Genomic DNA, 24,151 nt, shown 5'->3' with positions numbered 1-24,151 from the left:
TGACCAAAAGGATCAATTCTATCCACATACGCCTTTTGCAGTCTTTGGTCTACGAGAGTTAACACTTTTTCTGCTTCAGCTGTTAGCCATCTTGGACTGTTTAAATTGGAGTCTCCTTCTACTACCCTGCTTTAAGCTCCAGGCAGATGGCGCTGCCAGCCACAGCCCTGGTTCCCTTGGATCCGTGGATGAAAGACACGCTCATTCAGACACACACACACAGAGCTCATCTTTAACCTGCCTAATGGCCCAGTGTCTGGGTCGTGGCTGGGGTCTTCTAAGCCTCCCACAGCTGGCATGGCTTTTCCTTTACTCCTTGTTCTACACCCACACCTGCCCTCAGCTTAGTTGCATTTCTAATTTCCCTCCTGGGGAAGCAGCCAATGACCACTCCAGCCCAGATCTCACATGGCTGGTGACTTTCTCACCCTCCGAAGCATGATGAATCCCTTTCCTCCTCCTGTTTCTCCTAGCCTGCCTGTGGGAACCTGGAAGTCCTGCCTCTTCCACCCAACCATTAGTCGCTGGAATCTTTATTGATCAATCAAGAACCAATGGGGGCAGGGGGGAGGCAGGGAAGCTGGTGTGATGGCTCAGCGGCTAAGAGCACTGACTGCTCTTCTGAAGGTCCTGAGTTCAAATCCCAACAACCACTCGGTGGCTCACAACCCTCTGACGCCCTCTTCTGGTGTATGTGAAGACAGCTACAGTGAACTTTTTTTTTTTTTTAAGATTTTATTTATTTTATGTATGAGTACACTGTAGCTGTACAGATGGTTGTAAGCCTTCATGTGGTTGGGAATTGAATTTACGGACCTCTGCTCGCTCCAGTCAACTCCCGCTCACTCCGACCCAAAGATTTACTTATTATATGTAAGTAACTGTTGTTGTCTTCAGATGCACCAGCAGGGGGCGTCGGATCTCATTACGGGTGGTTGTGAGCCATCATGTGTTTGCTGGGATTTGAACTCAGGACCTTCGGAAGAGCAGTCACTCCCTGAGCCATCTCACCAGCCCTTCAGTGAACTTTTACTAATAAATCAAATCTTTGAGCTACAGTATACTCACATATATAAAATGAATAAATAAGTCTTAAAAAAAAAAAAAACCGCCGGGCGTGGTGGCGCACGCCTTTAATCCCAGCACTCGGGAGGCAGAGGCAGGCGGATTTCTGAGTTCGAGGCCAGCCTGGTCTACAAAGTGAGTGCCAGGACAGCCAGGACTACACAGAGAAACCCTGTCTCGAAAAACCGAAAAAAAAAAAAAAGGGTCCTAATGTTCTGGAATAGACATCTGACAAAAGAGACTTGTGACCCAAGTCAAGGCTGGGGAAGAGAGGCTTCCCAGGCCGGCGAACAGTGGTGACTCGGGGTTACCTGAACGAGGACGCCTCGGGGAACCAAGAGCTACCCAATGCTCAGAGATCAGCTCAAGCACCAGGCACAGAGAGTCAAGGGCACAGCTTGAAATCCAGACCTTTAATCTGCAGCTAGAGTGCCCGCCCTTCTAGCCCTGGCTCCTCCCACGTTACCATGCCCACCTGTGCCACCTCCCAGTCCTCACCCCACTCCATCATCCCACTGGCTAAGACCCAGCATCTTCCCAGGTCCCAGCATCAGCGGGGCTGTCCCAGCTTCCCTGGGTGTTCTCACTGCTCTCTCTCAGGCTTCTAAGTGGGAGCAGGTGGGGGTGCCGTGAGCGCCCCCGCCGCCGCCGCCCCCAGCATGAGCATGGCCAGAGCCTTGGGTCCAGTGGTGTGGATCTTCTCGTGCCGGTGCAGGTTGGAGCGGCGGCTGAAGCTCTTGCCGCAAAGTGGGCAGGAGTAGGGCCTCACGCCACGGTGGGTGCGTTGGTGGGCAGTGAGGTGCGAGCTGTGGCTGAAGCTCTTGCCACAGTCGAGGCAGTGGTAGGGCTTCTCGCCCGTGTGCGTGCGATTATGTGCAATTAGATTGGAGCGCTGGCTGAAGCACTTGCCGCACTCCGGGCACGGGTAGGGCTTGACACCGGTGTGGGTGCGCTGGTGGGTGACCAAGGCTGAGCTCTGGGTGAAGCACTTGCTGCAGATAGGGCACTTGTGGGGCTTGGCGCCGGTGTGAGTGCCCTGGTGTGTGACTAGGTCCGAGCGGCGGGTGAAGCGCTTGGCACAGCGGTCGCACACGTAGGGCTTCTCACCAGTGTGGATGCGCTGGTGCTGGATCAGCGTGGAGTGGTGGCTGAAGCTCTTCCAACACGAGGGGCAGGTATAGGGCTTCTCGCCCGTGTGGATGATCTGGTGCTGGATGAGGTGTGAGCTGCGGCCGAAGCGCTTGCCACAGTCCGTGCAGGTATAAGGCTTCTCGCCCGTATGCGTGCGCCGGTGTGTCACCAGGTGCGAGTGCCAACTGAAGCCCTTGCCGCACTGCTCGCACTTGTATGTCTTCTTGCCCGTGTCACCGTCGGGTACCAGACCCTCTTCGCTACTTTTCAGGGCCTCCTCCCCCTCACTAGGTTTCTCTGGGCCGCTGTCCTCTGGGGTCTTGAGAGGACGTGATTCAGATGGGGCTGGCTTTAGCTGACCAGCTTTCCCAGTGTCTCTGGTCAGCTTTGTACCTGGGCCACTAGCCACATGCTGACCAAACTTTGGGTCTTCCCCCGGGGTCCACCTGGCCCTAGTCCTTATCGATTTTGTGTCCTCTAGGGTTGCATCGGCCAAGGCTGGAACCACCTTCCCCACTTCCACGGCTCCTGTAAAAAGGTAGGCTGCTAGCTGACGATACACTTCTGGAGAGCCCACAGAATGAGAGGGCAGAGCTAAAAACACAAACAAGCAAGCAAACAAACCCAGGAGCTAGATTCTGGGAGACAGGAACAGGCAAGGGGAAACTAGGGGATCCCTCAAGGCAATAGCCACCCTCTAGCAGTAGAGGGGCCTGGGGACCCTTGCATGCATCCACAAGGAGATCCCCAAACCTTAGCTTTGGCTAAGGCCCTCACCTGAACCAAGACCTCTCCTCTCCTCAGCTCCTGTGATCCTGCTTGCCGCCTGGCCCTTCCCCTGAATTTGGGGGACCCAGAAAGGTCTGCTGAAGGGAAACCCTGTCCAGAAAGAGAGGCTGAGCTTCTGGGGCTGCCCGGCAGTACGATAATTCCCCGAGCCAACTCCACCCATTACGGTCCATCTCTGCCCCTACTCAACTCTCTAAGGCAAAAGGGGGAAACCCTTAGCCCTAGAGAGCTAACGCAGAAACAAGCCAGCACCCTGGAGGCTGGGAGGTTACTGAGCCCAAACCCTGCATAGACTACACAGTGAGACTCTCTCAATAGATTAGGAGGCAAAATTTTTAAAATTCCATAATTGTGACATAATTGTGGCATAATTGTGGAATTTCATTTAGGAGTTTAAGGTCATCCAAAGCTATAAAATGAGTTCAAGACTAGCCTGGGCTACATGAGACCCTGTTCTAAAAAAAAAAAAAAAAAAAAAAAAAAAATAGGTAAATATGTGAGAGGCCCCAAGTCCTGTCTCTAGTACCACATAAAAGTAAAGTCAACAGCTGGGTGTGGTGGCACACGTCTTTAATCCCAGCACTCGGGAGGCAGAGGCAGGTGGATTTCTGAGTTCGAGACCAGCCTGGTCTACATAGTGAGTTCCAGGACAGCCAGGGCTACACAGAGAAACCCTGTTTCGAAAAACCAAAAAAAAAAAAAAAAAAAAAAAAATTAAAGTCAAACAAGTCTCGTTGGTGATAGTCTGTCCTCTCCCAGAGCTTGGCTGGCCCTACCTCTGTGTCCCTGAGCAAGTAACTGAACTCACGAGGGAGGAGCAGAGATGGCTCAGCTCGGCTCTCAGCAGGAGCGCTTTCCTCATCATGGTGGACAAGCAGTGGGCACAGAAGAACGAACCATAGAAGTCCACCTTACTCCTGCACTTGCATTTAGGAGAATCAGGTCTCAGGCAGAGAGGCTGGGATACTAACAGCCATAGGACTGATGTGCTGTGTCCCTGAGAGGTTTCCTATAGTTGGTAAGAGCGGAGACCTGTGATTCCCATGCCTCAAGGGAAGAAAGGAATTTGCTAGGTCGATTGTTGGTTTGAGCACTGGCAAATGCTAACAGTGGCTGGTAAGCAAACCTAAGATAATTACAGGAGTGGGTGGGGGACTGATGTCTCAGGACCACCACCCAAGTCACTGACAGAACTGCCAAGGCAGCATGGCTGGAAAGACCGTTCAGTCAGTCAAGTGCCTGCCAACAAAGAAGGTGTGAAGATCTAAGTTCCATCCTTAGCAACCACATTACAAGCCAAACACAGTGGCAATGTTTGTAGTCCTAATGATGGGTGGTATATGGAGACCTTGAGCTCCATGGCTATCAAGCCTAGACAACTTGGTGAGTTCCTGACCAATGAAAGACCTTGTGTCAAAAACCAAACAAACAAACAAACAAAACGAAGTAACTTTAATCCCAGTAACTTTAAAGTAACTTTAATCCCAGCATTGAGAAGCAGAGGCAGCCTGAAGCCTGGTCTACAAAGTGAGTTCCAGGACAGCCAGGGCTATACAGAGAAACCCTGTCTCAAAAAACCAAAAGAAAAAACAAAAACAAAACCAAAAAAATCAAAACAAAAACAACTCACCACCACCAAGAAAACATGGAAAACAACTTGAAGAGTCAAGACTCAAGGCTGACCTCTGGTTAGCTCTCTCTCTCTCTCTCTCTCTCTCTCTCTCTCTCTCTCTCTCTCTCTCTTTCACAAACACACACACACACACACACACACACACACACTGCCTAGGCTCAGGGATTCCACCTTAACTAGCAAATTTGAAATAGCTATAGCTACAAAATGGTTGGTTGGATGGATGGATGGATGGATGGATGGATGGATGGATGGACAGATAGATGACAATGAAGAGCTGAAGGCATCATCAAATCCTGTCAGAATCAGTTTGAAACTGAGGAGTCAAAAGCCTGGACTTAGACACTGCCCTTCCCACACTGGGGGAGCAAGCTTGTCCTGTAAGTTCTTTGAAGCTGCTGCAATGCCTCTGGCTCAAGGATCTGGGAGAGTGGCTGATGGCACATTTGACCAGGGAGCCTCCAGATGAGCAGATACATCCGGAGCTGGGAGACTGAGGAGAACAGCTGGTGATATGAATGTAGGAAAAGAAGAAACAAAATTCCAAGACAACACTGGGCAGTGCTGCGGCCACTAACCTGCACAGCTGCCTCTTCTCCTAACTATCCTGAGACAAGGTCTCCCTACTGCTCTGGCAGGCCTGGAACTCCTGTATAAACATCAGTCCTCCAGCCTTTGCCTCCACCCCCTACTGCTGGGCTTACAGATGTGACCACAGCTCCAGCCTTTGCCTCCGCTCCCCTACTGCTGGGCTTACAGATGTGACCACAGCACCCAACACTATCTGTTCAAATTCCAACCTAAGTTGATCAAACAAAATTTAAAGTTAACTCCTCCTCTCTTCTTTCTAGAACTCAACAGGCACTTGGCTTGTGGTCACTGTCCTAGGACAGAAGCAAACATGCCCATCTATGTGGAAGGTTCTGCAGGGCAGTGCTGTCCAGATCAAGAAGAGAGGAAAGGACAGGTAAGGTGCAGGCAGGGAGGCAATGACAGGGCAGCCTTCAACACTCCGGGGGGCCACAGGAAGCCACTGCAGATGAGCCTTACCCAAAGCCAGCCCGTTTTTCCCCTGTAGTACATCTCTGTAGACATTTTGCTGTGTGTGGTCCAGCCTTCCCCACTCCTCCTGGGAGAGATACAGGGCCACATCCTCAAAGGTCACCGGCATCTGAGACATCATGAAAACAAGACTATTCAGGGTTTGCTACAGACATGGTAAGAAAAAAATGACAACCCTAAGATGTGTCACAAGATCAGGCCTTCAAGCCACCACCAGGACCAGGGACCCCATCCCTTGAATTTGATAGTCAGAAGCGCCACCCAGGATGGCCTTCTGTGGAAGATGATAGGAGCAAGGCAGCATTTTAGGGTACGTGGCCAAAGGTCAGGCCCTTGCAGAGCTCCTACCCTGCGCTCATCTCTCAGAGGAGCGTTCACAATGGCAGAACAGTCTGTCTGCTGCCTCTGCTTCTCCATCAGCTGCGCCAGGACTGCTATGAGCCCCATGCCCGGGAAAGGGCTCTCAGGAGGTCCCAGCAGCACTTTAGCAAATCACAGGCAGTAGGTTCTGACTCCACGTCAGAAGGGAAGCAGCCTTCTGGAGTTACAAGCTGAGCCAACTACAGGGAAGAGCAGCATATGATGACCAGGAAGAGCCCTACCTCTGTCCTGGGGCAGCTGGAGACCCTCAGGAGTCACTCACCTGGGACCAGGCAGTAAGGAGTGCAGCAGCCATCTGTCGCTCTCTGGTCCGTCCCCCTCGGGACAGTACAGGAGTCCAGGGAGAAGGAACAACTGTAGGAAGACAGGGTCCTCAGAGCAGCCTGCATCCCGCTGGGCCACTGTGCTCCCAGCTACCTCAAACCTCACCCCAGACTTAACCCAAGAAGCAGGTCACCCACTCTAAAGCTACCAGGAGGCAGCTGGAAATCTGGGACCCTGGAATCCCTTGGTAAAACCCTCAACCCTCCCCAGAATGCCTCTCCAAGAAAGCACTTCTCCTACCTCCACCAGGCAGGAAGGAACCTTTGTCCTTAGGGCCAGGACACGGGGACATCCAGCGCTGTGTTCCTGGAGTCCTGTCCTCCTGTGATGCCCCCTCACTGTGTGGCTCTTCTGGCTCTGCCTTGATATGTGTTGACTTCTGAGAGGTTCCCATGGGCACTGTCTCCTCCTGTCCAGAGAGCATGTCTCCACAGTGCTGCACATTACCTGGGACCTGGGAATCACAGTCCCTGTGAGCACTGGGCTGCAGATCCAGCAAAGACACCCAGCAGTGCCAGGTGTACGTAAACATAAGGCACACCTTAAAGACTTAACCTCTCTTCATATCCAGGGCTCACCCTAGCAAGGACAGACAGTAGGAGATGGAAAATGTCAACCCACCGCCACAGTGCCTGGGGGACAAGAAACCCTGAAAGCAGCTGCCACCTGTCCACTCAAGACTTACACCGCTCAGTGCTGTAGACTGCTTTTTTTTCTTTTTTTAAATAGGAGAAAACTAAATATACTGGGTTAAACAGTACCCACACACACAAATCATTGCCAGCCACAAATGTAACTTTATTTGAAGTCAGGGATAGAGGCAGGAGGGGGAAGCAGGAAGATCAGGCCATCCTTGCTTGATGACATAAGCAGTTTTAGGCTACATGAGACCCTGCCTAAAACCAAAACAAAGAGAAGAATGTGGCCTGATTTAAAGAGAGGATCTTTTACAGAGAAAATCTGCCACACCACCTCCAGAAAGGATCTGTGTGTCAAGTTCCACAGACTGAGGCGATTGACCTCAAAAGGGGGAGGCCTCCTGGAACTGGTGTGGAACTCTTCGCCTGAGAAAAACTATTGAGCTGTAGTTCTCTTGGCTACTTATCTGTCTTATGTTTTCTATTCCTTTTCCTATATACGAGAGATGTTCCTGATAGCCTAGGCCAAGATCTTTTTTTTTTTATTTAAATTCTTTTTTTCTTTTCTTTTTGGTTTTTCTTTTTAAGATTTATTTATTTATTATATGTAAGTACACTGTAGCTGTCTTCAGACACTCCAGAAGAGGGCGCCAGATCTCGCTGCGGATGGTTGTGAGCCACCATGTGGTTGCTGGGATTTGAACTCTGGACCTTCGGAAGAGCAGTCGGGTGCTCTTACCCACTGAGCCATCTCACCAGCCCCGATCTTTTTTTTTTTTTAATGTTTTTATTTTTATTTACAGGAGTACACTGTAGCTGTCTTCAGACACACACCAGAAGAGGGCATCAGATCTCATTACAGAGGGTTGTGAGCCACCAGGTGGTTGCTGGGAATTGAACTCCGGACCTCTGGAAGAGCAGTCAGTGCTCTTAACCACTGAGCCATCTCTCCAGCCCCCTAGGGCAAGATCTTAAGCAAGTATTATGGCTACAAAACCATCCCTTGAAATGGAGTCACTAAACATTACCTCATCTCCAGGAAAACAAGCGCTTCACTTTATAAATCATATATAAGATAGTATTGATAAATATAAACTTTCCCAACAATAATATTTTATATGGCTGCACATGTCTTGTTTAAGAAAGCCTTAAATAAGAGGCAGGTGGATTTCTAAGTTCGAGGCCAGCCTGGTCTACAAAGTGAGTTCCAGGACAGCCAGGGCTATACAGAGAAACCCTGTCTCAAAAAGTCAAAAAAAAAAAAAAAAAAAAGCCTTAAATAGGGAGAATTAAACAGTTTAAAGAGTTACAGAAGAACAGGAGCTAGAGGTTAAATAGTAACTGATCAAAAGAATTCATTAGCTTGTTCTTCGCAATTTGCCACTAGCCTTAGATGATTTTGTATTTTGATGTACCAAATGACTATTGTTATGTCTGTTCTATTTCACTGCTTCACTGAACATAGCTTTTCAGAGCTGTAACATCTGCTTCTCTATGCATAAAAACCCTTGCTCGAGAGCTGCAAAATACACTCAGATTCAAACTGCCTCTGTGTTTGTTTCCGTTTGTCACCACTGAATCCTTACCCACCTGACCTTGAGAACCCACATCCCAGGGAACCCCATACCTGGCTGGGGTGGTCCGCGGCAAAAATTAAGCTACCAATCTTGAAATCAAATCACTGGAGCCCTGCAGTGGTGGCTCATGTCTTCAATCTCAACACTCTGTAATCTCAAGATCTCTGTGAGTTCAAGGCCAGCCTGTTCAACAAAGGTAATTCTAGGACAGCCAAGGCTATACAAAGACGAGAAGGAGGAGGAGGAAGAAGAGGAGGAGGAAAGAAAGAAAGAAAGAAAGAAAGGAAGGAAGGAAGGAAGGAAGGAAGGAAGGAAGGAAGGAAGGAAGGAAGAAAGAAAGAAAGAAAGAAAGAAAGAAAGAAAGAAAGAAAGAAAGAAAGAAAGAAAGAAAGAAAGAAAGAACAAACGAGAGAAAGAAAGAACGAGTGAAAGAAAGAAAGGAAGGAAGGAAGGAAGGAAGGAAGGAAGGAAGGAAGGAAGGAAGGAAGGAAAGGAAGGAAGGAAGGAAGGAAGGAAGGAAGGAAGGAAGAAAGAAAGAAAGAAAGAAAGAAAGAAAGAAAGAAAGAAAGAACAAACGAGAGAAAGAAAGAACGAGTGAAAGAAAGAAAGAAAGGAAGGAAGGAAGGAAGGAAGGAAGGAAGGAAGGAAGGAAGGAAAGGAAGGAAGGAAGGAAGGAAGAAAGAAAGAAAGGAAGGAAGGAAGGAAGGAAGGAAGGAAGGAAGGAAGGAAGAAAAGAAAAGATAAAAAAGGAAGGAAGAAAGAAAGAAGAGAAAAAAGAAAAAGAAAGAAATCAAATCATTGGAACTTTAGCCCTACATCCAGTGATTCAGATCTTGATATGAAGAGAAGGTACAGTCAGATCTGATGGTGCTAATTTGGGAAGCTGAAGTAGGAGGACAGCAAGTTCAAGACCTACCATGGCTACTAAGAGAGTTCAAGGCCACATAAAAAACTTAGCAAATCTGTTTCAAAAATAAAAGGCCGAAAGAGGCCTGGAGATGGAACTTAGTGGAAGACTGCTTTAGCGTGTCTGAGGACCAGGGTGCAGCCCTTAGTGTGTGTCTCTCTCCGTCCCTCCCTCCCTCCACAGACACGCACAGGCAGGAGGCTGGGGAGCATAGCTCAGTAACAGAGTGCTTTGTTAGGGTTACTAGGTCTGACCCCCAGCACTGTCCAGAAACAAACAACAAATAAAGGCACGGAGGCTGGAAAAATGGCTCAACAGTTAGAGCATTTACTACTGCTGCAGAGGACCCGAGTTAGAGCGACCTGTAACTCCAGCTCCAGGGAATTTCATGCTCTCTCTGGACCACAAGCATCTGCGTTCTCTGCCCACCCCCCCCACACACACACACATACACACACACACACACACACACACACACACACACACACACACACCATACATACATATAAATAAAAATAAGTAAAAAAGAGGAAAGAAGGAGGAGGAGGCACAGAGAACAAGATGGAGCCACACACATACTTGGCTCTAGGAATAGCCAGAGCCATGAAAAGTCTCCCTGAAAGCCATCCAAGGGAGCAGGCCTTGTACAGCTATGAGAGACTAAACCCAGGTGCCTAAGCCTCTCTGTTAATGGGAACTTCCCAGGCAGAAACAAGAAGCCAACACACCCAGGCTGGAAGATGCAAGAAGGCCCTGAACCACCAAGCTCTAAAGCCTCCCTTACACTGCGGGGTGAATGCCTGATGAGTTACCACCTAGAAACCATGATGTAGCCATTTGGCCTTCCCCTCCCTGCCTGGGACTGACTGCTGGTCTGGACTCAGCTGCTCTATCGCCTGCATAAAACAGTTAGAAGGTTGAATGAGAGATAGTTGTCTACTCCAGAAAGTTCTAGATAAACAAAGAGCAATGCAAGTAATTACAACTGTTACTCCACCAGTGTGCAGCTGACAGGGTGTGACATCAGCAGAGAATGCAGATACACAAGGCTCACTGGGTATCAGAGGAAGGGACACTGGATACTGGTAACAATTCTTTAAGTGTCTACACCATAAAAGCAGCAGTACTTGTACTAGTGTATATTTATTAATATTTATAACACCAACAAAACTAGGTGGGAGGATCCCAATTCCTCTGACTTGGTCTAGTAGTTCTGGGTGTTCTCGGTTCATGGACCACAGGAGTCATCAGTTACACGCTGCCAAACTGCTTACAGAGGACTCACACACTCATATCTCCTTCGAGCCTACCAGTGACCTAGTAAGACAAGTGGGAATGAGTCAACTTTATACACAGCACAAGTAGTTCCCACAGAGCAGGGCTGCCCAAGGTTACACACCAGGCCTGAGGCTGAGTCAGAATCCTCTAGCTCCAAGCCCGGGAGGCCAAGCCTGGACCCACAAAGATGGCGATTACACACACACACACACACACACACACACACACACACACACGCACGCATGCATGCACACACACAGTAACAGGCAGAACTAGAACTTGGACACAGAGAGGTAAGCTATGAGGAGGCACAACCCAACAACCCAAGAGAAAGAAAGTGGGCAGTAGAGGACTTCCCTGTGTTCTGTGGGCACTATGCCCCTTACTGGACAGAACAAAACCAGTTACACTGAAAAGACCAGTTGGAAGCTATTTTCCATGATTACACCTCTTCTCCCACAGTGCCAATCCATTCCCACAGTGACTCTCATGCCTCCTTTTGTCCAGACACAGGTTTTGAAAACACCTTCTCCTCCAGTTCAAGGCATCCCTCCCTAGCTAGGATCTCACGATACCTCATGGGATTTCTCCTCGTTCTCAGTAGCCACGATGCTTTGACTGTCTGCAGACATCTTCCACTTCAGAGCCAGGAAAAACAGCAAATGGTTCTCTCCCTTGCTAGTCGAGCCCCGTCCAGGTTTTAGCCAAGAACCTGGAAAAGAGGAAAGTAATCACTACGTTAAGAACACTTCCAAAGTGTCCAGCACTCCCCATGCATGACCACAGTGCATACGAAGTCTGCCAGCCCCTACGGTGCCCCGCGGTGAATGATATTTTCTGGTTTCTCTGAAAGGAATGGTATTGTTCCCTTTGTCACTGAAGTAAGAGCCCTAAATCTCAGTGAAGCCAGGTGATGGCAAGTGAGGGCTGAATCAGGGCTTCTTGTCAGTGAGGTGCAGAAACTTCTGCGGAGACCCTGCCAAGGAGGCGCCAGTGCGTTGATGCCTGCTGTGTGCCCCAGCCGGACACAGAACTTCGCCTGAAACCCACAAATTAGCTGCCCACCGTCAGCCGTTCTCTCAAAGCTGCAGCTTCCCACCTGGGAACGATCATCGTGGTCGTGGTCTGGGTGGTACGTGTCCTCATCTTCCCAATCCTGGGTCCAGCCCCTTCATTATCGCTTGCCAGCCTTCCACCATTGACCCTGCCCCCTTCTGCAAGCCGATTTCCATGTGCCTTCCCTAGCATCCCCTTCTCACCAAGGAGGAAGCAAAGGAGACCCGGGCGTGGAGGTGGGAATGGAGACCCCCTCCCTAGAGTGAAACCAGTGTCTGCATCCAGAACAGAACCGATGGGGAAGCCCGATGGGGGCTGGGATTAGGGACAACAGGAAGTTCCTTCCAGATCCCATTCCCCAACTCAGCTGCAGCTTTACAGAGTTCCCAGATTTGAGGGTTCCGGTCCTGGGGTCTCTTGCTTCTGCTGCACCTGCTTTTGGCTTGGGAGAAAGTGTCAGTGCTGGCTCTCAATGCTTACTATACCCAACGGTATCTATAAACAGGAAACAGAAAAAAATGGAAGATGCTCTGAGCGTTGTGGCACATGCCTTTAATCCCAGCACTCGAGTGGCAGAGGTAGGCGGATCCTTGAATCCTTGAGTTCGAGGCCAGCTACAGAGCGAGTTCCAAGACAGCACAGAGAAACTGTCTCAAAAACAAAACATCATTTCTGAGTGTTTGGTGACTCAAAGACAGCACTGTAGTCATCATAACGGAGCGGCATTATTGCGCTGAATGGAAGGGGCAGAGCCATTCTCTCCTGCACACCACACCCACACATCAGAAGGTCGTATACTCCTCTGGAGTGCTTTGGACCCTCCCAAACTGGCAGAGTGCTCCATCCCTGAGTGCACTTAGGAAACAGGATGGGACTCTCTGTAGCCCACCGTGATGCCTACCTGTCTGCAATATGGGAGAGAAATTGGATTTTAAAAAACTCATTTAGGCTCGATAATAGAGGCGTATGGAGACTGACCCAGGGTGAATTTGAGAGAGGGGAAGGTATGGGGGATGAGTATAGATAGTTCAACTACATTGTACAGAACTCTGAAGAACTAGATAAGATATCATGGATTTGTTGTCTCCACTATGTAGCCCTAGCTTCCCTGGAACTCACTATATAGACCATGCTGTCCTCTAACTCTCAGAGATCTGAAGATACTATGGTTTTTAAAAGACAGAGAGTGGGGTGGAGGGGTGGCTCAGAGGTTTAGAGCATTGGCTGCTCTTCCAAAAGTCTTATGTTCAATCTCTAGCACCCACGTGGTGGTATTCCTAGGAGATCTGACACCCTCTTCTGAATTCCAGTGTCTTGCACCCACATGCCACACAGACATATATACAACAAAATATAATAACTTTTAAAAAGGGGCTGATTCAGTTGTCCAAGATCCTGATGCTACCTTCAGACCTGGGGAACTAAGGCTCTAAGGGGGAAGAAAGTGACTGTGCTTCTCATTCCATCCAGAATGGTAACGGAGTGTTAGGAGAGGGGTGGAGCCTTAGCCTGAGAACACTTCCTGGGGCGGAATGGTCTGCAGGAATTCATCCTGTGCCTGCTCGCTACAGCTCATCACTCATCGAGTCTTCTGAGACTGGACCTTTCATTCCAAAAGGCAAACACTAGTGGCTGAACAGTGGTTTGAACCTATAATCTCAGGAGTGATCAGGAGGCTGAGGCAGAGGAATACAAAAAGTGAAACCAGGCAGAGAGGGCTACATAATTCACAGAAACTAGGGATACGTAGCAAGAAATTGTCTTTAAAAATGAACAACAAAAAGGAGCAACCCTAGTTCCCTGCACGAGTTCACAAGCACGTGATGTGGGCTCACTGGGCTTAATTTCTTTTAAATTTGCTACAGTGAGTGTCACGGGGTTGGGATTCTGATTAGTCAGAAGACTGAGTCATAAGAGTCACAAGTTCAAGGCCTGCCTGGGCAACTATGAGATCTGTCTCAAAAACAAGAAGGCTGTGGAGCAGATTAATGATAGAGTATTTCTCTCATATGTGCCAGGCCCTAGGCTTACATTCTAGTGATTTATAAAATGAGTAAAGTAATAGTTAACCGCACCATTAAAAAATGATTGGTGTTCTCTTGAAGTGTGTGTGTGTGTAAGGGGGTGGGGAGCCTAGCCCTGGCTGTCCTAGAATTTTCTTTATAGACCAGGCTGGCCTCAAACTCAGAGATCCACCTACCTCTGTGCTGGGATTAAAGGCGTGCACCACCACTGCTACCCAGACAAATTTGAATTTTTTAAAAACCAGAACATTTGAGTTGGTGAGATGTCTCCGCAGAAAAATATTTGCTGTGAAAGTGTGGTGACTTGAGTTTGATTCCCCGAAACCACATAAAAGTGTAAAGAGGGGATAGATTTCACAAAGCTTTTCTCTAACACCTATGCTCACACACACACACGTGCACACACACACATGCACACACACAATATTTTTTTAAAAAATCAGAACATTTGACAAGACTAGACTCTGTACAGATGGTAAGTTTTGCAAGTGGCCTGTGTAGCTTGGAGTTAGTAATTCTGCTCTAGGACTTCATGATGCTTGTGGGATTGGGAGGTAGCTCAGTGGTTAAGAACACTTGTTCTTAGGGCTGGAGAGATGGCTCAGCAGTTAAGAGCATTGACTGCTCTTCTGAAGGTCCTGAGTTCAAATCCCACCAACTATATGGTGACTCACAACTACCCTGATGCCCTCGTCTGGACTTCTTCGTCTGGAAGACAGCTATAGTGTACTCATGTACTCACATTAATAAATAAATAAATCTTTTTTTAAAAAAAGAACACTTATTCTTGCAGAGAACCAAGCTTGGATTCCCAGAATACACATGGTGCCCCACAATGGTCTGTAATTCCAGCCCCAGGGGATCTGATACGCCTTTCCAACTTCAGGCACCAAAAACAATCACACTTGAGGAATTGTGGGATCTGTCTTGAGTCTACTGCCAATATAAAACATAAAATTTACACTGGGGTTTGTCTTGCGTTAGTCTGTCCAGAAGTTTGAATCTTCACAGTGAAAGAAATGTGCTTAATGCCATTTCCAAACCAGAGACAGCTACAAACACACATGCTAAGGGGCCCTGGAATAGATGACACATTGTACTCAGCCTGAGACAAGCAGAGAGGAGAGTGCAAGGCAGGGGACTCGCTTGGAGAGAAGACCGTGTTGCCTCCCAGAGTGACCAAGTCCAAAACAATAATGTAAAAGTTCACCACCAACTAAAGAGGCCATTGCAGGCATATTGAGGGACAGAGTGTGCAGAGATGTGGGTCCACCGTGAGATCACCTAGAGTCACCCAGTGACGTCTGGACATACTTGGTTAGAGAATATGTTTTGAGTACTTTATGTACAAAAAAAATATTAACCCTTTTTTAAGAATGGGAGGAACTGCCAGGCAGTGGTGGCCTTTAATCCCAGCACTTGGGAGGCAGAGGTAGGCAGATTTCTGAGTTCAAAGCCAGCTTGGTCTACAGAGTGAGTTCCAGGACAGCCAGAGGTATACTGAGAAACCCTGTCTCAAGAAAACCAAAAAAAAAAAAAAAAAAAAAAAAAAGAAGAAGAAGAAGAAGAAGGAGGAGGAGGAGGAGGAGGAGGAGGAGGTGGTCTGGGAGAGAGTTACCACAGTTGTATAGTACAGCCATCCCCAAAAGGGCCAGAAGGCTCCAGGAGAAAATGAAAGAATAAGACAGGCAGATGTAAAAAAATAAAACAAACAAACAAAAACTATGTGTGATGATAAACACCTGCAACTTCAGCACTTAGGAAAGCTGAGTGGAATGGAGACAGGAGAATCAAGAGGTCAAGGCATCTTCAGCTACATAGAAAGTTCAAGGTTAGCCTGGGCTACCCATGACTCTATCTCAAACATAACAAAATAAAAGATGAAGATGTAGCTGGACATGGTGGGACTCGATTGTTATCCAAAAGATGGTGGTGCACGCCTTTAATCCCAGCACTTGGGAGGCAGAAGCAGGCGGATTTCTGAGTTCGAGGCCAGCCTGGTCTACAAAGTGAGTTCCAGGACAGCCAGAGCTATACAGAGAAACCCTGTCTCGAGAAAAAAAAAAAAAAAAAAAAGATTCCATAGAAGGCTGGGCAGTGGTGGCACATCCCTTTAATCTCAGCACTCAGGAAGCAGAGGCAGGTGCATATCTGAGTTCAAGGCCAGCCTGGTCTATAGAGCGAGTTCCGGGATGGCCAGGGCCACACAGAGAAATTCAGACTTAAGTCCCTCCTCCCCCAAGAAAAAGATTCCACAGAAATTGTGTTGCCTGTACCAGTTCAGCAGCACTTGTTTGGGGTTGTAGTGACAATGACATCAGAGTTTCAGTTTGGAGAATCACTTGACAAACATCAACTCCAGAGGCTGCTCTGAGCTGACTGACAACAGGACACTCTGTTCAGCAAATAAGCCTTGAGCTGCTCTCAAAGGTCTTAAGGAGTAATGAGAATCAGAAAGAAGGATCATAAAGCAAGAAGAAAATAACTAATTAAGCAAGGAATTGCTAATTACTAATTAAATAAGGAAGCAGTGTAGAGACTAGGACAATACAGACACGTGACCTTGGGAAGGAAGGGTGATAGCATAGGAGAAAAGCAGAACCTGAGAGAGAGAAAGAAAGATGATAGGCCAGACATGGTGGTGCTTTCCTTTAATTGCAGCTCTCTGGAGGCAAAGGCAGGAGGATCTCTAAGTTCTAGGACAGCCAGAGCTATAGAGAAAAACTGTCTCAGTGATGATGATGATGGTGGTGGTGGTGGTGATGGTGGTGGTGATGATGTTTCAAATGTAACTCAATTGGTAAAGTGAATTTGGATCACACCCCCAAGTGAAAACTGGGCATTGTAATATGTATTTGTAATTTCAGCACCTGGAAAGTGGATGCAGAAGGATCAGAGATGCAAAGTCACCCAAAGCTACATAGTATGTTTAAGGTTAGCCTGAACAACAACAACAAAAATAGTTGGACTTGATGTGTTATTGTTTCTTTAAAGGATAGGAATTTGGGAAGATGGAGACGGGGACATGTGGTGGATCTAAGAGGGGCTGTGAAGATCCAAATACATTGTATGCAACTCACAAAGAATTAATGAAATATACTGAAATCAATATATTGAAGGTTCCAGAATTAGCTCTTCAGCTAAGAACATTTGCTGCTTTTTCAGAGAAGAGGGGTTCTGTTGCCAGCAGCCACATGGTGAGCCAGGGTTTATATACTCGACAAGTGAGAACCTGAGAAATACCATTTTAATCCCAGCACTAAGGAGGCAAGGGCAGGCGGATCTTTTAAGTTGCAGGCCAGCCTGGTCTACATAGTGAAGAAGAACCGAAGGAGGAAGAAGAGGAGATAGAAAATAAAAAAATCACTAAAATCGTCAAAGACATCTCCAGAGGCGCGGAGGGGACCCCGCAATGTGCTCCCTCAAGCCTTGATAGCACATGTTTAGAAGGGCAAAGTGGAAAGGACTTTGCCAGCAAAGAGCTCTGCTCTCTGCAGCACACCTACCTGGGAGCACCCAGATCCAGTACAGGACGCTACTAACTCGCCACGCCCACGCTTCACAGCACGCGCCCGGGGTTGGCTGTAACCTGGAGGCCCCGCCCACCCACTCTTTCGCGCGCAGTCTTTGGGCAGCCCTGTCCTAGCAGCTAACTCTCTCCGGTGTCCCCGCATTTCCAGTCCGGCTGCCACCGCAACTTCCGGTTTTCCCATCTTTCTCGAGTTCACCATTCTCGAGATGAGGATGCATTGCTAAGAAGCTGCTGCCCTACACAGTCGACTTTCACCCGTCAGAAAGCAGAGACTGTTTGCGGGCAAGAGAGCTCACTCATAGAAAGCGTAGGGACGTTTCGAGGCTTGGGTACTCAAAGTAATTAAAGAAGAGCCTTCAGGAACAGAAACCAGATCGGAAATAGGTACAGGTTTAGTACTCCACCTAGCCTCCAGATCCTATATGTACGTCTGTTCCACGCACACTTGCTCATTTACAGTGTGAACTGTATTTAGTAGGGGAAGTAAGGCGTGGAGAGTTCCGTGACGGAGACTTTACCTAGCACGTAGGGAAACCCTGGATTCAAGCCCAGCACCTCAAATAAAATTAAAAAAAAAAAAAATTAAATCGGTACAAGGGGAGATCGCACAGTCAGTGAAGTGTTTGCTTGTCAAGTATAAATTTGATCCCCACGACCTATGGTAAAAGTTTCATCAGTTTTGTGCGCCTGAAAGCCAAGCACTGGGAAGGCACATACATATAGGAGGGTCCCAGGAACTTGCTGGCTCCTCGATCAGTGAGTGAACCAGTCTGAAAAATTAAGATGGAGAGTGAATGAAGACACCAGAAGTCTACACTCGTACACACAGTGTGTACCGTAATTTTTTTTTTTTTAAAGGAAGGTCTGGTGTGGTGACACATGGTTATCTATAATCACAGGATTTCTGGGACTGAGGTAGAAGGATCTTCAGTTTCAGCTACACAAAGGCATAAACTGTTATGAGCTATCCGTGAGAAGACTGCGTGGGCACAGGTTTAAGCCAATAAAAAGTCTTTATTGAAGGAGGCAATTGTAGCAGGCAGGAGACTACCCTGAGTGGTCAGGATTCCAGTGTAGTCCCAAGTGTTGTTTAGGATGAGCTTTTAAACACAAAACCATACCCTAACATTCCTCAGTTAGCAAGAATAGTTAGGGGGAAGCAAAACTACCAAAACCAAAAAATCAAGACCAGAATATTTAGAGACTTTCTCAGAACTGTGGACTTTAATGGGTCAGATCTTTGTTTTTATTTTGGCAAGTGATGCTGTCCACACTTTGACTTTTATGGCCTGAATGGTGCTTTCATCATGGAGTTAGTTGTGCTAAGGTCTGGAGGCCTGTTACAAAACCATGTACAGCTGGTCTGCTCACTTTGAGTGTATGTGACATAAGAGATCATTCATCATTGAAAAAATGAAGGGAAAGAAGGAAGGAAGGAAGGAAGGAAGGAAGGAAGGAAGGAAGGAAGGAAGGAAGGAAAGAAAGAAAGGAAGGAAGGAAGGAAGGAAGGAAGGAAGGAAGGAAGGAAGGAAGGAAGAAAGAAAGAAAGAAAGAAAGAAAGAAAGAAAGAAAGAAAGAAAGAAAGAAAGAAAGAAAGAAAGAAAGAAAGAAAAGGGAGGCTGTAAGGTTTCTTACTGAAGGGGCTGGAGAGATGGCTCAGCAGTTAAGAGCACAACTGTTCTTCCAGAGGTCCTGAGTTCAATTCAACCACATGGTGGCTCACAACCATCTGTAATGGGATATGATGCCTTCTTCTGGTGTGTCTGAAGAGATCAATGGTGCACTCGTATACATAAAATAAATAAATCTTTTTTTAAAAAAGTTGCTCACTGGATAAAGGCCATGGAGCCTGATAAATTGAGTCCAACCGCTGGGACCTGCATGGTAGAAGGAGAGCACCATCCCCTGAAGAAGGATGGCCTCTGATCCCAGTACACATGGAGTGGCAAGAAAAATTCCTCATGGTGAATAAGCAAGACTCATCTGCACCTGAAAAATACCGTAGTCCCAGCCTCCTGCCTATGCCTAGCTCCTAGATCAGCCAGCTTTGGCACCGGTAGTCATAGCCTCATCCAGGGCTGTTAGATACAGTTTGCACAAAACTTTTTGCTATCATTTGGTCTTCCCTTGTTCTGGTCAAGCACCAAGAGGATTGGTGGGTTCTTCTAAACAGCAACAGTAAACACTGCTGATTGTTGGCAATAGTGAAAGCTAACAATTGAGGATCAGAAATCTCCAAACCTCTATATTCCAGCACCTAAAACACTGCCTACCCAATGCTAAAGATGGCCTACAGTGAAGGCACAAAGGGACGACTTTCAGACTAAGTTCAAAAGTCACTCAGGGGCTGGTGAGATGGCTCAGTGGGTAAGAGCACCCGACTGCTCTTCCGAAGGTCAGGAGTTCAAATCCCAGCAACCACATGGTGGCTCACAACCATCTGGAACGAGATCTGGTGCCCTCTTCTGGAGTGTCTGAAGACAGCTACAGTGTACTTACATATAATAAATAAATAAATCTTTAAAAAAAAAAAAAAAGTCACTCAGGCTTGAGTCAGTGACTTTTTTTTTTTTTTTGAGTTTTTTTTTTTTTGAGTTTTTGAGTTTTTGAGACAGTTTCTCTGTGTAGCCCTGGCTGACCTAGAACTCACTTTGTAGACCAGGCTGGCCTCAAACTCAGAAATCCACCTGCCTCTGCCTCCCAAGTGCTGGGATTAAAGGCATGTGCCACCACTGCCTGGCCAGTCAGTGCATTTTTAAGAAACCAAGACACTGTCATCATCCTGAAATACTCTGCTGCTGTCACCTCATGCCATGTGATACCTGGAATGTTCCCCAGTATTGGCTTGACTTTCCAGCTCAGTCATTATTAAGTCAGACACTGAAGCAATGGAGAAGGAGGCACATGGGCGGCGTGTGAGCCACTCAGCAGGGAGCTCAGGCACACACTGTGAGGCCCCTTTCAGCTGGAACCCTCAATCCACTTGCTTGAAGTCTGTAGTCCACCCTCTCTCCAGCCTGTGACTCCTTTCTCTACATGTCAGGATATCTATTTTTTCAAATGAAATGTGGGGGGCTGGAGAGGTGGCTCAATGGTTAAGAGCACTGACTGCCCTTCCAAAGGTCCTGAGTTCAAATCCCAGCAACCACATGGTGGCTCACAATCACCCGTAATGAGATCGGGTGCCCTCTTCTGGTGTGTCTGAAGACAGCTACAGTGTACTTATATATAATAAATAAACAATAAATTTATATATACAAAAAGAAGTGTGTGTGTATGTGTGTCTGTCTGTCTCTCTGTGTGTGTCTGCTTATTCTTTCCTTGGAATGGAAAACATATGGACACTGTTTTTTCCTGGTGTTTTGTTTTGTTTGTTTGCTGAACAGTAGGCCTTGTTATGTACCCCAGGCTGAATTCAAATTCACTGTATACTCAAGGTTGGCCTTATCTTTCTAGGGAGACTAATTAAAGGGACTCATCTTTCTCTAGAGCATTAGACTGTTGTTAAGCACTGCTAAAAATCACTAATAGTGTTTGGTGTTATGGTCCACATCTTTAATCCCAGCACTCAGGAGGCAGAGGCAGGCAGATCTCCTTGAGTCAAGGCCAACATGGTCTATACAGTGAGTTCCAGGACAGCTAAAATTACATGATAAAACCCTGTCTCAAAGAAATTAATAATCACTATTAGTGATAATAATAAGTTCTTCAAGGTCTTATCATTTATTGAACACCCACCAATGTTCCTGCAATGTTCATTTTTCTATAATTAAGCACATACATTGGAGATGAGGTGATTTGACTCCTTACATGACAGCTGTTGAACTGCACTCCTTGCTGCTCGGAACAAGAGGACAAGCCACCAAACGGTCACACAGACTATCCTTATGACAGCACCAGAGGACTAAAACCTTCTCTAGACACGCCCACTGGAGGCAGTGTCTGGGCTCTAAAGACACAGGCTGAGCAGGGCCATCTTAAAGTCTGCATGAGAGATTTTCTCATCAAATCAATCACAGCCACTAAGTCTTGTGTTTTCAACCAAACACAACTTTGGCTCCTAGCACAAACTGTGACTCAGGCCAATTACAGCTTGGTCTCTTAGCACTAGTCACAGCCATCCTTGTCAGGCCACAACAGGAAGGGCTGCTCCTCTGGCCTGGCTGGAAATGGTTTGGGGGTCATCTCATACCTCTCACTTCAGTTCTGGGAAGACTGCGAGTCTGAGACTGGTTTGAACTATATAGTAATTGTGAGTTTCATAATTGACTGGGCTATAGAGAAATAAATAAATAAATAAATAAATAAATATTAGTCAGTGGTAGTGTTGCCTTACACACCTAACTACAAACAATCTAGCCAGAGCATTTTCTCAATGGAGACTTCTCTTCCCAGCTAATTCTAGCATGTCTTGAGGAGACAAGAAGCTAACCAGTCCAGTTGTGGTGGTGCACACTGACAGGATTTCCTGAAGGAGACAGAGGCACAAGTTGGAGGCCAACCTGGGTTACACATTGGGCTCGAAAGATGGCTCAGCGTTTAAAGGCACTGGTACTTTGAGAGGTCCTAAGTTCAATTTCCAGAAACCACATGATAGCACACAGCCATCTGTAATGGGATCTTCTGGCATGCAGGTGTACATGCAGATAGAACACTCATATCCATAAAATAAACAAGTCTTTAAAAAGAAAAAGCTGGGACTGGAGAGATGGCTCAGTGGTTAAGAGCACCGACTGCTCTTCCAGAGGTCCTAAGTTCAAATCCCAGCAATCACATGGTGGCTCACAACCATCCACAACAAGATCTGAAGCCCTCTTCTGGAGTGTCTAAAGACAGCTACAGTGTACTTACATATAATAAATAAATAAATCTTTTAAAGAAGAAGAAGAAGAAGAAGAAGAAGAAGAAGAAGAAGAAGAAGAAGAAGAAGAAGAAGAAGAAGAAGAAGAAGAAGGGGAACTAAGCAGAACCTAGAATTAATCTGATTGTTCTATTTTTTTCTCAAACTTATCCAGGTCAACAAAAGTAATTAGTGGAGACTTAGGAGATGACTCAGACCATACGGTGCTTGTCATAGCAACATGAAGACCTGAATTCACACTTTCAGCACCAACATTAAAAGTCTGATGTGGCAGTAAACACCAGTACTCCCTACACTCAGCAGGCAGACGTAGGTGGATCCCTGGAGCCAACCAGTCTAGCCTGCCATCCAGCCCCAGGTTCAGTAACAGGTACTCCCCCCTCAAACCAAACCAAATCAAACCAAAACAACAACAAAGCAACCAAGGCAGCATGTTCTGCATGATGGCACATGTCTTTCATTGAAGCACCTTGGAGACAGAGGCAGGCAGATCTTTGAGGTCTGGTCTACAGAGAAAGCTCAGGGCCAGTTAAGGTTACACAGTGAGACAGAGAGAGGGGGAGGGGGAGGGGGAGGGGGAGGGGGAGAGGGGGAGGGGGAGAGGGAGAGGGAGGGGGGAGAGGGAGAAGGAGAAGGAGAAAAAGGAGGACGAAGAAGAAGAGGAGGAGGAGAGCGCCAAGCATAGTGGTGTGTGTGCCTTTAACCCCAGGACTTGGAAGAAAGGCAGAAGGCAAGGGGATACCCCTTAGTATGTTCAAGTCCAGCCTGATCTACACAGTGACCAGCCAGTGCTTCATAGTAAGACCCTGTCTCAGAGGGGAAAAAAACAAGAGTAATCAAAGAAGTCAATGGACATGGATTTTCAGCCTGCACACAAGTGTGACTACACGTGTATCTGTATACATATGTATACATATATACATACACATATAAACACAAAACAAATTTGTAACAATCACAGGGAGAGGATCCTTAGGAAACATTGTCCTATGACTCACTAGTAACTGAACACAGTAGACAGTGGACCCACCGCGTCCCACACACATTGTGTTCCCTAACTGCCTGCCAGTTTGAGGAGAGGTTTTTCTGACCCAGGAGTTCCCTGCTCCCTCCCCTGTGGACCTTGGTTCTGCTGGACCACCAGTCAAGGGCCCTCTGCTGGGTACACGATGGTTTCTGCTTCCCCAGGGTGGGCGGCTGCCTCCACTAGAGTTCAAGAAGTAGGATAGGTTCAAGTCTACGGTTAGTGTGTAGGCTAGTGTGTAAAGGTGAACACGTGCGGGCTCAGACCACGCAGAGAAGCAGGAGTTAGGGAGCCTGTTTACACACTCGTCAGCCTTCCTCCCTACTCTCAGAGCCTTTGTTGCGCCCCCTCCCCGCCCCCCAAACCACTGCAACCACAGACTGACTGGAAGGACTCTACCCACTGTGCCCAGCTGCTGGTAGAGAAAGCTCTCCACTCCTTCACCCTGCTCGCCACGCCTCCAAAGAAGGCCACGCCTATTCCAGAATGCCCCGCCCCCCACCATCCAGCCCACCTCTCTTGGGTTGGGGCTTCTAGAGAGAAGTCAAAGTTGCAGGATTGTGGGAGGAGTCCGCAGCAGGAAGTTGAGGTGCTCTGCCATTGAAAAACTGGAAATCTCTTGAGGGCGGTGCCTAAGTCAAGCTGTCGCTCAGCCTTTTCCTGTGTCCTGCGTGCTAGGCGTTGGGCTCTGTACTGAGGACGTAAGAAAACTGGTGCCTACTGGGTGGTCCAGCGAGATCCACCCCACACAGTTAAAAATATGCTGGATATTGATCCGAGCAGGGAAACTTGGGAGCAGCCAGAGCAAGGCTGGGCCTAGTCACGACAGACTGAGACGTTAGGGCTTTGGGGGCGACCAGCGCCGAGTT

General features: G+C 47.5%; 1 protein-coding gene across 5 annotated transcripts; it reads right to left on the bottom strand.

Annotated features, from left to right (window-relative positions):
- Positions 1 to 1,251: 1,251 nt before the first annotated feature.
- Znf205 (zinc finger protein 205) lies at positions 1,252 to 24,148 on the bottom strand. Of its 5 annotated transcripts, none has more exons than XM_021186071.3 (7): positions 23,797 to 24,148; positions 11,361 to 11,497; positions 6,626 to 6,839; positions 6,324 to 6,415; positions 5,669 to 5,789; positions 2,974 to 3,075; positions 1,252 to 2,724 (listed from the first exon to the last, which is right to left on the bottom strand). In XM_021186071.3, the coding sequence occupies exons 2-7, from the start codon at positions 11,415 to 11,417 to the stop codon at positions 1,670 to 1,672; spliced, it is 1,641 nt and encodes a 546-aa protein (XP_021041730.1). In that variant the 5' UTR covers positions 11,418 to 11,497; positions 23,797 to 24,148; the 3' UTR covers positions 1,252 to 1,669. The 5 variants fall into 5 exon arrangements, with proteins under 5 accessions (XP_021041730.1, XP_029326753.1, XP_085689068.1 ...); XM_029470893.2 differs by lacking the exon at positions 23,797 to 24,148 and adding an exon at positions 11,885 to 12,143; XM_085832942.1 differs by lacking the exon at positions 23,797 to 24,148 and adding an exon at positions 11,885 to 12,143 and having other exon boundaries at positions 6,626 to 6,794.
- Between the last annotated feature and the right edge of the window lie 3 nt (positions 24,149 to 24,151).

This window comes from Mus caroli, unplaced genomic scaffold (assembly GCF_978045245.1).
Source record: "Mus caroli unplaced genomic scaffold, Mus_caroli_1 scaffold_18, whole genome shotgun sequence".
Lineage (NCBI taxonomy): Eukaryota > Metazoa > Chordata > Mammalia > Rodentia > Muridae > Mus > Mus caroli.
The sequence above is the reverse complement of the archived record's forward strand: the minus strand, read 5'-3'. Positions and strand labels throughout refer to the sequence as shown.